Here is a 14,497-nt window from a genome sequence, read left to right as displayed (position 1 = left end):
ATACTACCAAAAGCACTATATACATTTAATGCAATTCCTATTAAAATTTAAATGATGTTTTTCACAGAAATTTTAAAAAAAAAGCAGGCATGAAGTTCATTTGAAAAAAATAACAGAACCAGAATAGCCAAAGCAATCCTTAGTGAGAAAAGGAAAGCAGGAGGCATCACAATATCAGACCTTAAATTTTATTGTACAGTTATAGTAAGAAAGCCAGCATGGTATTGGTACCAAAAGACATGAAGACCAATGGAACAGAAGATACAGAAACAACCCACATAAATACAGTTACCTCATCTAGACAAAGGTGCCATAGACATATTAGAGAAAAGATAGCCTCTTCAACAAATGGGGCTGGGAAAACATGTAGTTCATATGTAGGAGAACACATATGAAGTCCATATGTAGGAGAATGAAATTTAAACCCCGTCTCTCACCCTGCACAAAACTCAAAGTGGGTCAAAGATCTAGGCATTAGACCAGAAAACCTACACCTACAAGAAGAAAATGTAGGCCCAACATTCCATCATGTTGGCTTAGGAACCACCTTCCTCAACAAGACTCCTAAAGCACAAGAAGTCAAATAAATAATGGAACAGTATCAAACTAAAAGGCTTCACAGCAAAGAAAACAGTAAAGAACATGAACAGAGCCTGCAGAATGGGAGAAAATCTTTGCCAACTGTAACTCAGATCGAGCATAAATCTCCAGGATATATAAAGAATAACACCCAAAAACCATTTCACCCAATCAACAAATGGACAAAGGAACCGAATAGACACTTCACAGAAGAAGAAATATGAATAATGGTTCCATTCCAAGTTTTCTAAGGAATCTTCATACTGCTTTCCAGGGTGGTTGCACCAATTTGCAGTCCCACCTTCAGTATATGAGTATACCCTTTTCCCCACATCCTTGCCAACCTTTATTATTGCTTGTGTTCTTGATAACTGCCATTCAGTGTAGTTTTAATTTGCATTTCTCTAATTGTTAGATCTGTTGAACATTTTTCCATATATTCATTGACCATTTGACTCAATTATCCCACTCCTTGGCATATTCCCAAAGGACTTTAAATCAGCATACTACAGGGACATGGCCACATCAGTATTTATAGCAGCTCAATTTACAATATCCAAGCTCTGGAACCTTCAACAGATGAATGGATAAAGGAAATGTGGTATATATTCACAATGAAATGTTACTCTGCCATAGAAAAGAATGACTTTTGCCAGTAAACGGATGGATCTGTGGACTATTTGCTTAGAGAAATAAACAAATCCCTCTAAAATCAGAGACCAAATGTTTTCTCTGATGTGTGGATGCTAAAACACAACAAGGGGTGGGAAGGGGAAGAATAGTTTAGTGGATTAGACAAAATGGATGAAGGGAAGCAGGGGGACCGAAATAGGAAAGACAGTGAAATGAATCTGACATAACTTTCCTATGTACATGTAATTATACACCACAGTGAATCTACATATCACATACAACCACAAGACTTGGATCCTAATTAGAATAAGATGTACTCCATGTGTGTATAACTATGTCAAAATATACTGTACTGTCATGTATAACTAAAAAGAATAATTTTTTTTTTAAATTGGGCTTAAAAAAAAAAATCCAGTTCATAGATAAATACCAGCAATTGCTGGATCATCTGGTAAGATAGGTTTAACTTTGTAAGAAACTGCCAAACTGTCTTACAAAATGCATATTCACATGCATAAAAATGAATTTAGACATTTTGCATTCCTACCAGCAGTGGATGAGGGTTCCTCTTTCTCTATATCCTCATAGCATTCAGTGTTGTCAGGGTTTTGGATTTTGGCCATTCTAATGGATATGCATTAGTATGTTATTGTTGTTTTAATTTGTTATTCTGTATTAATGATGCTACATTGAAAATCTTTTCATGTGCTTATGTGGCATTTGTATATCTTCTTGGTGAGGTGTATAAGTCTTTGTTTATTTTTTAATTGAGTTATTCATTTTCTTGTTGAGTTGTAAGAGTTCATTGTATATTTTGGATAACAGTTCTTTATCAAATTATTTTTGTATACATTTTCTCTTCTGCATGTAGCTTCTCTTAGTCTATGCTTTGTCTTATTCTTTTGACATTTATCTTGGCAGATCAATAGTTTTTTTTTGTTTCAATGAAGTCCAGTAATTGTTTCATAGATTGTGTGCTTTGGGTCATTACCATGCCCAAGATCATCTAGATTTTTCGCTTATGTTATTTTCTAGGAGTTTTATAGTTTTGCATTCTCACTTAGATTTGTGACCCATGTTGAGTCAATTTTTGTGAAGGGTGTAAGTTCAGTGTTTAGATTCATTTCTTTGTAGGAAAATGTTTAATCATTCCTGCACCATTTATTGGAAAAGCTGTCTTTCCCCTATTGTATTGTCTTTGCTCCCTGGTCAAAGATTAGTTAATTGAAACCAGATATGGTGATGATGCCTATAATCCCAGCTATTTGTGAGGCTGAGGTAAAAGGATTGCAATTTCAAGACTAGCCTGGAAAACTTAAGCTGTCTCAAAAAAGCTCAGAAGCAAAATATTTGCCTAGCATGTGCAAGGTCCTAGGTTCAGTCCCCATCATGGCAAAGACAAACATACAAACAAAAAGCAAGTAAATTTTACTTATGTGTGTCTATTTTCATACTTTCTATTCTGTTATCTTGGTCTTTCTTTTCACCAGTACCAGACTGACTTTTGTAGCTTTATATTAAGTTGAGTACTATCATTTCTCTTTTATTCTCTTCTTCCTGAGTTAGCTATTCTGAGGCTTTCTTGTCCAAATAAACATTACAATCAGTTTGATATCCACAAAATAACTTGCTGGGTTTTTTGTTGTTGTTGTAATTGCATTGAATCTATAGATGAAGTTGGAAGAATTGTCACCTTGAAAATATTTATTCGAGTTCTTATGCATAAATGTATTTAATAGCTATTTACTACTTTTATTTTTATTTTCAGAAGACTTAGTTTCTTAAAATTTAATCTAGATTGATAAAGCCTATTAAAGTTACATCAACATATCATCTTAGTTCTCTTTGCATTGGTTCAACTCATCTTAGACTCTTTGCCTTAGGGATAAAAATTCAACCATATGGTATTTAGGATATGCCTTTGTATTTGGCTTAGTACAGGATTAAAAACTTGGACTCGTAAAAAGCATTGTGTTAGGGGAAAAAGTATATTTGTAAAAATGAACACATTTTTAAGTATTTCAAAGTCCTTGCAGGAAATCACTGCTATGCTGTAGAATAATAGTGTTTATGACTCCTTTTGGAAAAGTAATTGCCAAATTAGCATTCAAACAGTGGAAAACTGAATTTTGTAAGGTATTGGACCTAATGATGGTAATGTTTGAAATATCACTTGTTAACAGTAAGAGTCACTGGTAACAGAATAGTCCCGGGTGTCAGTTTGTAATTGTCTATACTTTATACCTACTTTTAAATTTTGTTTTGATATAATAATTTATGTAAACATCATGTTTGAAGGGGAAATTATGGTTTGCAAGGAAAAAATAGTAGAATGAAGATATTTCTCATTGGCTGAATCATATTTAGACAAAAAAAATGAGTTATGCATTTTAGTAATTGACCGTTCTTAGTGTGTGTGTGTGTGTGTGTGTGTGTGTGTGTGTGTTGCTGGGGATTGAACCCAGGGCCTTCAAGACGAGCTTGGAAAACTTTATCTGTCTCAAAATAAAAATGCAAGGCAAGCACTCTATCAATTGAGCTATATCCCCAGCTCGCTCTTAGCTTATAGTGAGGTTTCAGCAAACTATGTTGTTATTTCATCATCTTTTTCACAGTTTGATCCAAAGCTAGGATGAAATTTACTTTTTCAATGCCAGTGAAGTAAATTACTAAACAAATTGACCCTTTCTTATGAAACTAAGAAAGTTTTATCTATATAACAGTTTATCTATATATTTATTTTTGTTACCACTGCTTGTAGACTCTGTGACATCTTCCTTTCCTGTCTCATTAGGCAGATCCTACCACCCTTTTCACTTCTTGTTACCAAGAAATAATGTATCACTTTCAGGGCATAAAAAGTTCAGGCTGCTGAAAGATAAAGAGCCCCATTTATGTCTTATATCCTCCTGGGGCTTGTGACTTACTGAGAAAGACAGTAAGAAAGATAGAAATATGTTAGAGAATGATAAATGCTTCTGGGGGAAAGGGGGACAAGTGTGTGTAAAGGTATGTGTGACATTTTGGACAGAATGACCAGGCAAGGACTGCTGAAACTGTGACTTTTGAGTTGAAACCTGAAGATGATGAGGGATTAAACCATGTGTGTACCTTGGGGAAGAGCCTTCCAGGCAGGGAGACACTGGTGATATGGCGGTCATGAGGTGGAAGTGTGTATTGTGTATTGGAGAAAGCAGCATTGCTTCAGCCAGTTGAACAAGGAAGAGATGAAAAAGATGGTGGCTGCAATGGTAAATTATAACTAGCTGAAGCAGTGTTTCCTTTGTTTTACAAGTGAACATGCCATTAGATGAAATAGGAAAGATTATAGTTGGAATGTTAGGAATTTCATTTGAGATGTGGTAAGTGTGAGGTACTTTTAAAAATTACTAGATTTAAATATTCAATTTCAAAATAGAGACTTAGTATTTAGATGCATAATTGGAGATTCAGAATAAAAATCTAGTTGGTACATACAGATTTGGGAGTTAAGAGGATACTAGCATGTTTAAAGGGAATAAAATTATGTGGGATTACCAAAAGAGTACATGTAGATAGAAAATAGAAGGGTCTAAGGATTGAGCCTTGAAGAACTAGCAATATCTAGATGTTGGGGAAATAATGAATGGCAGTACAGAATGAGAGGAGTCCAGGAAGTTTAGGTAGAAAACTAATTTATGTTATTCTAACAACAAAACAGAAATTTTCAAGCAAGAAATGATTGATTTTATCAAATGTTGCTGGACCAAGTAAGATGCGGATTCAGAAATAATCTTTGGAGTGATGAGATTAATGACCTTGGATTAGAGCTCTTTTGTGATGGAGGAACAGGGAGGGAAAGCCTGTTTGGATTGGTTTCAAGTAAAAACAGGAAGAAAGAAGTTGGAGACAGCAAGTAGATAATACTTGCAGGGAGTTTTGCTATAAAGGACGATAATTGAGATTGAAGCTGGAAGGGGTAGTGAAATAGAGGGGCTTTTTTGAATAGTTATTAAATGTTAGAGAAAGGCATTGTTGGACTCTTGTGGACATTTATTCCATAGAGAGGGAAAAGTGGTTGGTCAGAGACAAAAGGAATGCTGCTCTTGTGGAAGAGAGAGACTTGGGAAGAGAGAGAGATGGGAAGTAGTAAAAAGGTATGAATAGTGCTTGTCTTGAAACTGTTCAGCATTTTTATCATTCATTTTCTACTTCTCTTGAGATCTCAGTAGCAATTCAGCTGTTAGCCTATAAAATGCTTTGTTTGGATTAGAATGAAGTCAGACCTGCAGCTGCTCTTATCCCATATTGCTTCCTACTCATCTCCACCCTCCCCAGGCCTTGAGTAGCAGATAGTACCTTACTATGAACAGACCCCTTACTCCAGACAAGGTAGCCAACACAAGGCTCATTCCCCTTAGGCTAGGCATCTTTGGATACTACTTTGTAGTAGCATAGCTATATCCTACTCATTTTACTCCAGAACAACAGGAAAAGTCACATTGAATATCTTGCTGTAATTTTAATGTACCTCTTGTCCTGTGGCGTATAACTTAAGTGGGAAGAAAACAAGTTGAAGAACTGAGTTTGGTGTGAGGATCCCAGCTCTTCCACCAGCTAGCAGAGGGAATTTAACATGGATCCTATACTCCCTGTGTTAGATTCTTCAAGTCTGAAGAGAGGATTTTGTCCTCAACTGCATGCTTTTCAGTCAAGTCCAGCCATCTGAAGGATAATACAGAAAAATTTCTCTGAGACAGTCTGTTTTTTTTTTTTTTTTTTGAGAACAGCTCCCTTTGGGTAGGTACTTCTGGGAAATATATTAAAACCTTAGAGGAAAATATAGACTAGTCCATATAGCTTGTTTAAATTCTGTGTCATTTTATAACTCTGAGCTATATGGAAAGTTATTTAACTCTATGCCTTGTTTCCCATTTCAAAGGTTGGTAAAAGAATTAAATAAATTATGTGCTATGGTGCTTTTAAACAATACCTGACTTATAGTAAAGATGGGGTAAACTGTTGCTGACATTGTTAATACTATTCCTAGTATGTAAAAGGTGTCATTTAGAAACATTTTACTAGAGCAGCTGGTACAAGCTCTGATGCTATAATTTAATTTTATTATGATTACCTTGAATCACCAAGTGGAAAGTTAATATGGAAAAGACATGCTATTGATGAAGTTAAACTTCTTTCTTTCATAAAATTGGTTCTCAGTTTTATGTTTTTTGTTATAGTGAATATTAACTTGTAGGAAATATACATGATTCTCAAACGACAGAATAGTGAGCCATTATTATGGTTAGTTGTAGTTGCTGTTTATATTTAAAACATATAAAAATGTTATTTTCAAATAAATATTTAGGCCACAATAGTCAGGTTTTATTGTTCATATATATCTGCCTTAAATATAGATTATTGAAACAACCTGTAACTTTTATTATAGTGTCAAGCTTAGTGTATTTTTTGGTATGAATCATTTCTCAGAGCATACATTCGATAATTGATGATATGGCTTACCTGAAGTTTCACAATTTATAAAAGTATGTTTTACAGAATTAACATGTAATTCAATCATTTTAACTAATGTTCTGTTGTTAATTAATATGGTTGATTTATCAATGTAGTTTGTGCTTGTTTTATGTAGAACTTGGATTTCTAAAATGATAAGTACTTCAAAATAAGAAAAGCTTTATATATACATATGTTCAGGAAGCCAAGATAATTTGTTATGTAATGATTAAAGAAAAACAGAGGTCTATAAGACTTGAAGAGAATTTAAGGAGTACTAGAGCTGCCTTTCCACAAGTAATTCTGAGTTTAGATTTTGTTTGAACTCTCTTTGTATTTTCTAAATGAAATTACAGTGGTGAGCACATTGTATCAAAATATAACTATGACTTAGTAGCACCTAGAACTTTCCTAACAACTTTCACCTAAAAAGAACCAGGTCTTCCTGAAAAAATAGCTGATTCTAGTGCTGGGAGCCCGGAATGTTTTATTGAGCCAGAAAGGAGAAAAGTGTTTTAAAAACTAATGGTGGCATGTTAGATGGAGTCAGTGAAGGGTTCCCACTGGCCAAATATGAGCATAAAAAAAAATAAATAAATAAAAAGCAGTAGTGAATAATAATAAAACATTGGAAGAAAATAGAAATCCATGAGTCCACACCAGTAATGCATCATTAAGTGTGGAGAAAGTACTAAAATTGAAAAATCATGATTGTGCCACCATTTTAGTAAAGTTCAAAGAGTCCACAAGTGGGTGTGAATCATAGGGAAGAAATTTTGATAAGGGGCAGGATATTTGCATGATCTTCAACTATCTGACCAAAGATTACTTACTGGTTGTGGGGTAAAGTAGTCAATTAAATAGTAGGTAAATTGGACAGCACCTTGTCTTCATGATGAAACATTACCCATGAGGAACAGGTGGATATCATGTACCTCTGGATGTGATACACCGAGAAGGACACAACACTTTTGTGTTGCTCTGACCAGGAAAACATTACTTGAATCTAATCATGAAGAAATACCAGACAAGCTCAAAGTGATGAGTTTTGTTTGTTTTTATAAGAATATGTTCTGCAAAAAAAATGTTAATTACAAAAATGAAAGGCCAAGAGAACCCATGTTAGAGGAGACTGAAGACAGGATATAATTGGCACCAAGACTGTTTTTTGTGTCTGGAGGGGAAAAAAAAAGATTTTAAAGGATTATTGAGATAGTTGACAACTTCATAATGCAAATTGTAGATTAAAGTATTGTGTTGAGGTTTGTAGGAGAGTGTTTTTAGAAAATGAACACTGAAGATTTATATGAAAAGGGCTATTTTGAAATAGCTTAGAAACAAATGATATCCCTCATTTTTCTTGATTGCTAATTTAACTTAAACTTTATTGGTTTTAAGGTGTTAATATGCATTGTTTACAGATGAACATATTGCTAAATTTTAATTTCTTTTATGTAGTGCTGGGCCTAAAGGAGATAACATTTATGAGTGGAGATCAACCATACTTGGTCCACCAGGTTCTGTATATGAAGGTGGTGTGTTTTTTCTGGATATCACATTTTCATCAGATTATCCATTTAAGCCACCAAAGGTAAGAACCTAGAAATACATTCTTTAATATTTATCTTTCTCCAAAACTGGTTATCATAGAATTCAAATGCATATTAATATAATAATTTTATTATTTAGGAATTGATATGGAAACTCACAGAACCAAGGATTTTTAAACTCAAAGTAATTGACTTCTTTCACAAGTAACTTCTTATTCAACAGAGGATTTGTTAATTATAAATAAAGCTATACCTTTTTTCAGTTGGTTATGCAGTTTTATTAATACTAATAGAACTATACCTTGTACAAAAATAAAAGTGATAAATTTTAAATTTATGATATGAGCAAGAAAAAATAACATATGACCCTTCCTTAAGAAAGTGTTAGGATAAAGTGGGGCAGCGACACATTACTGTAATCACAGTGTAGCAGAAGTCTTGAGGCAGGAGGATCCCAAGTTTTAGGCCATCTGGGCAGCTTAGCAAGTCCTTGTCTCAAAATAAAATAAAAAGAGGTGGGAATGTAGCTCAGTGGTACAGCATCCCTGGGTTTAATTCCCAGGATTGTAGAAAAAAAAGAAAAGAAAAGAAGCCTGTTTGACAGTTTCCAGAAGTAATGATTTAATAATGTGAATTTTGTCTATATAGGTAAGCAAAAACTAGAAAGCCTAACAAAGGAAAGGAAAACTAATAATATATATTTTTTAATTTTTATTGTTGGTTGTTCAAAACATTACATAGTTCTTGACATATCATATTTCACACTTTGATTCAAGTGGGTTATGAACTCCCATTTTTACCCTGTATACAGATTGCAGAATCACATCGGTTACACATCCACTAATTTACATATTGCCATACTAGTGTCTGTTGTATTCTAAGAAAAAAAAAAAAAAAAAAAACAAGGGGGAGAAATGAATTACAGTAGATGGGGTAGAGAGAGAAGATGGGAGGGGAGGGGGGAGAGTAGAGGATAGGAAAGGCAGCAGAATACTAATAATATTTAATAAACTCATTTTGGGCCCTCTGTGGGTATGACTGGTAATGGAATTTGAACTTATCTGGCAGGATAAGTTCCTCCTTTTTGTTGGCTATTAGTTAATTTCAAATATAAATTGGATGAATAACAAAGAAGGACTGGGTTCTAACCTGGTAATGACTGTCAGTTATTTCGCAAAGCTTAAGACATATAACAGTTACTTGAATGGGTTCTTCCTGATTGCTCATTTAGAATGATCAAGCCAAAGGATAAAAATCACCAGAATTAAACCTGAACATAATTTTGCCCTTGTTACAGAGATGTCCAACATGCCAGGAGAAAGTTATCAAGTCTGTGATGAAATGTTTTTCTTTTCAACATAATTCCTTATGTTTCCTATACTCTTTGTCATTTATATAGTGAATTAATACTTCTGTGTGTGAAAATGTTTGTTTAAAATAAGCATTATTTTACAATGTAATAATAGTTCCACCTAGTGGTGTTTACCCCAAATTGCAGATACTAAGGCCCTTTAACTCCCAGTTAAGACTGTGTTTTGAGTGCTGTACTGTGTGATCCTATCAGAATCTACCAATATTGAAATTGTTGTCTTTTTTAATGCACCCAAGTCTGTAGAGTCCATCTTGCTGAATCAGTCAAATAAAAAGTGAAAACCCTCATGTTGATAATACCACAAACTATACAAATTAGTTGACCTATTTAATATCAGTATATCTACTAGATGCTCAATTTGCATTCAGTGATTCAACTTGGCAAACCTCATGACTGTATTTATAAATAGTTGATACTTCCACATGTCTAATTTTTCATATTGGAAATTGGTTTAAAACGTTAGCAAAATTAGTGGGGAAAGTTATTAGCAAGGTGTGTTTTATACAACTTTTATTATGTAGACAAAATTAACTGAATTAAAATAATGTTTACATTTTTTAGCATCTTTTAGTGGAAAATAAAAATTGTCCATAAGAATTTCAAAATGTAGTTTTATACATAATTTGTCATAATTGTTTTGGCTAATGGTTATTTATAAAATTTAGTATGCTAATAATATTTGTTGAAATTGCAATATTTTAATTTTATATTTTTTTAATATACATTTTTTGCTGTGATATATAGTATTAAGCATTCTTGAGGTCTGTAGTTAGGGAAGTGAAACAAATAAGGGTTGTAGTATTAGTGTTAGGAACAATTATTTTTCTACTATACTTGTTCTTTTTGAAGTTTACATAAGGTGTTGAACTTCATGAAAAATAATAAAAATTTAATTATCTTTTTTCATGAATATTACTCTGTTAATTCATTATTAATAACAGAAAGGAATTAAAATATTAATTGTATTTGTAAACTACTTTCATATCTATTTAGTAGTCAGCTGTTAATGACCTGAATGAATATAATTCCCATATCTTAGAGCAACACTAATAAAAATATTATGCAGAGATGTATGTGTAATTTTCATTTTTTGTAGCCATATTGAAAAAAATAAAAAGAAATAAACAGTAAATTTTAATAATAACTTTATTTAACCTGGTAAATAAAAAATATTGACATTGTAGCATGTAACCAATATAAGAATATTAATAAGATCTTTTACATTCTGTTGTTGGTACCAAGTCTTTAAATATGCTATGTGTTTTACACTTTTAGCTCATCTTAATTTGTCTAGCTACAATTTAGATCTCTAGATGCACATATAACTTCTATATATTGTGTTAGAGCAGTTCTATAGGAGCTGGTCTCCTTCCTACTCTTCTTCCACTAGACAGTTGGTCTTTTGAGATTGTGTTTGTGTCTTGTCTCTTTTTCTCCCCTCATTTTTTTAAAAATATTTTTTAAAGTTGGACACAATACCTTTATTTTATTCATTTATTTTTATGTGGTGCTGAGGATCAAACCTAGCACATCTCACGTCTGTGCTATGCAAGTGCTCTACTGCTGAGCCACAACAGCCCTTTTCCTCATTTTTTCAACAGCTTTTCTTCCCAGATTCTATTTTGAAGCTCACAGTACTCCTAGTTCTATGAGAAAATTTTTTTCTTTCTACAACTACAGATTATGAACTAACCACCTAATTATCTTTTGGGTTGTTTTGAAACTTGCCAGTAATTTGTTCTGTGATTTATATTCTTTTCTCACACATGTTGGGAAGTATGAGTTTCTTTTATCCATTAGCTAAAAACTGTGCTTATTTTATCTTAATGTTTTAATCTTAACTAGACTATAAACCATTGTGAAAATCAAAGGCTGAAAAATAGAAAGTCTAGTAATATAGATGGTTTTATCAACCTTCCCCTCAATTCTTCTCCATTATTTTCTGATGTGTGGGATAGTGATTATTTCTACTAAGAAATTAATGTAACTTTTATGCTAAGGAAAAGTCTTCTTCAGATTCTCACAGTTTGGCACCCAAACATGTTCTCCTTTACTTTCAATATGTGCATACATTCATAGAATTCCCATATCATTCATTTAGATTTAATTGATCGGTTACTTTCTTTTAAAATCAATGTAGTTGTTTTTATATCAGGTGAAAACAAAGATATTCAAATGAATCAAAACTATTTAACTTTGTTATTGTTTTAATCCAAGATTACCTATAGTTAAATTATTTGCTGTTTAGTATCATTCATGGTGTGTTACTGGTGGGAATTTTAGTGGACAATGAAGCATGGAATATTAGTTGATAATGGTGCATTCATTTTCTTTGTTGTTAATGTTACTCTATTTAGGTTACTTTCCGCACGAGAATCTATCACTGCAACATCAACAGTCAGGGAGTCATCTGTCTGGACATCCTTAAAGACAACTGGAGTCCTGCTTTGACTATTTCAAAGGTTTTGCTGTCTATTTGTTCGCTTTTGACAGACTGCAACCCTGGTAAGCAATCTTTATAAGCATAAACAAAAACTAGTGCATTTTCTTGGTTAGCTTAAGTGTTCATAAAGAAATAAATGCTGTGTGTAGAAAAATGAGTATAAAACATTTTGTGAGGAAATTATGAATGCCACTCTACAATTATATTTTTCACTATCATTCATAGAATCTCTTCTTTCTAAAACATGTAGCTATAGAGTGCATTTCTGCCAGGAAGGAAGCAGTGTCTTTGACTCTGGTGCGTTCTTTTCTCTGCTGCCTGCTTCTATGAGTTTTAACTACTCAGTAATGAAGGGCTTCTCTCTCCCTTTTTGGATTAAAGTTAGTTATAGTAAATATAGTAGTAATGGACATTAAAATGATAGCTGATATGAGAGCTGTACTAGATTTTGATTATTTAAACTCTGGCATCATTAGTATGTAATTTGTAACTTTTTCAGAAATATCTAACTGGGTGACTGACTTGTTTACCAAGGTAAACAGATCTGGATTTTCACTTATCTTACTATTTAGTCATTTTTAAAGAAATTGCTAATTCTTTCTAAATATTTTATAATTCACTAACAGCTATTATTGTTACCTTAGGCTCAACAGTTAGATATATATGATGGATAAATAGATGGAAGTTTTTATATCATTATTAAAGCAAAAGACAGAAATAAGCTGAGTGTCCATTAATAAAGAATGCAGCTATTAAAAATAATCAAGCGCCTCTATGTAAACTAACAACAGGGGAAGGTCTTTAAGATGCTTGTTGAATACATATAAAATCTCTGCAAAGAAATATTTTGAATGAGTAACAATTGTTTGCCAGAGAGAGAGAAGTTGGAGTAGTTGGAGTCAGGAAGGCAGTTTTTAAAACTTTCTTTACTATCATTTGGATCACTTCAAATATTATGTATACTTTAAAAAGTAATTCAAACCATCAGTTAAAAGTTTACATCGTAGATATAAAATGGCAAGTATGTTTTTAAATGGAGACATACATAGTGATTAGAGTCATATTGCATAGAATGAAGGAAAATTTCGTTCTGAATAGCATTATATTCTTAGATCAGGGTTCCATGTAAGAGTGATTTTTTAATATCTATAATAAACCAGAAATACACCACCTACTGCATTTTTATTGTTCAATAAAATGCGAAGACTACAAAATAATTTTTGCATACTAAAGGCATGTCTTTTAGAGAAATCCTATCCATTAACTCAACATTCATTTTTTAGTGAATACTTAATTTGAATATTAATATATTCAGATGGACATACTACCTTAAGCATTTTTCTTTCAAAATCAATCTATTATATATAAAGATATGTAAAGATACTGCTGAAATGTTTTACTTTAAAATAATGTTAGACTTGTACCATTAAGACTCCACATAATATCTTAATGTTGTTTCTACTTTTCTAGCGGATCCTCTGGTTGGAAGCATAGCCACTCAGTATTTGACCAACAGAGCAGAACATGACAGGATAGCCAGACAGTGGACCAAGAGATACGCAACATAATTCACATAATTTGTATGCAGTGTGAAGGAGCAGAAGGCATCTTCTCACTGTGCTGCAAATCTTTATAGCCTTTACAATACGGACTTCTGTGTATATGTTATACTGATTCTACTCTCCGCTTTTATCCTTTGGAGACTGGGAGACTCCCCAAAAAGGTAAATGCTATCAAGAGTAGAACTTTGTAGCTGTAGATTAGTTATGTTTAAAACGCCTACTTGCAAGTCTTGCTTCTTTGGGATATCAAAATGTATTTTGTGATGTACTAAGGATACTGGTCCTGAAGTCTACCAAATATTATAGTGCATTTTAGCCTAATTCATTATCTGTATGAAGTTATAAAAGTAGCCGTAGATGACTAGGAATTATGTCATTTGTATTAAACCCAGATCTATTTCTGAGTATGTGGTTCATGCTGTTGTGAAAATGTTTTACCTTTTACCTTTGTCAGTTTGTAATGAGAGGATTTCCTTTTACCCTTTGTAGCTCAGAGAGCACTGATGTATCATCTCAAACACAATAAACATGCTCCTGAAGGCATAGTTTCCTGTCGTAATGTTTGAAGTCAGTCTTGTCAGAAGGTGTGTCTGAGATGATTGTTGATGAAATAAAGATGTGAATATGAAGATGGGCTACTAAGGACTACTGCAAATGAATGAATTATTCAATTGAAAGCATTTAAAATCTTGAAGTATAGGATTTTTCCTTTAAATCTTAATGAGAAAATAAAATGAAATGAAATATACAAAACTGAATTTTAAACCATGAAGTTTTACTTTGATAATATGGTATTTGAGCTAAAGAAAATAAAACCATGACTCACTTAGGTGTCTGGAAATATCTTATTTAGAACATTTTGCTT

General features: G+C 32.8%; 1 protein-coding gene across 4 annotated transcripts in view; it reads left to right on the top strand.

Moving 5' to 3' along the window:
• Ube2e3 (ubiquitin conjugating enzyme E2 E3) overlaps positions 1-14,171 on the top strand; it is an 87,768-nt gene extending 73,597 nt beyond the window's left edge. For all 4 annotated transcript variants that reach the window (XM_071619013.1, XM_071619010.1, XM_071619012.1 and 1 more), the window contains exons 4-6: positions 8,164-8,296; positions 11,985-12,132; positions 13,541-14,171. In XM_071619013.1, the coding sequence (XP_071475114.1) occupies positions 8,164-8,296; positions 11,985-12,132; positions 13,541-13,638 (379 nt within the window). In that variant the 3' untranslated portion in view covers positions 13,639-14,171. The remainder of the gene's footprint in view (positions 1-8,163; positions 8,297-11,984; positions 12,133-13,540) is intronic.
• The last annotated feature ends 326 nt before the right edge of the window (positions 14,172-14,497 follow it).

Source organism: Marmota flaviventris, chromosome 11 (genome assembly GCF_047511675.1).
Source record: "Marmota flaviventris isolate mMarFla1 chromosome 11, mMarFla1.hap1, whole genome shotgun sequence".
Taxonomy (NCBI): domain Eukaryota; kingdom Metazoa; phylum Chordata; class Mammalia; order Rodentia; family Sciuridae; genus Marmota; species Marmota flaviventris.
This window is presented reverse-complemented; position numbering and strand designations above follow the sequence as displayed.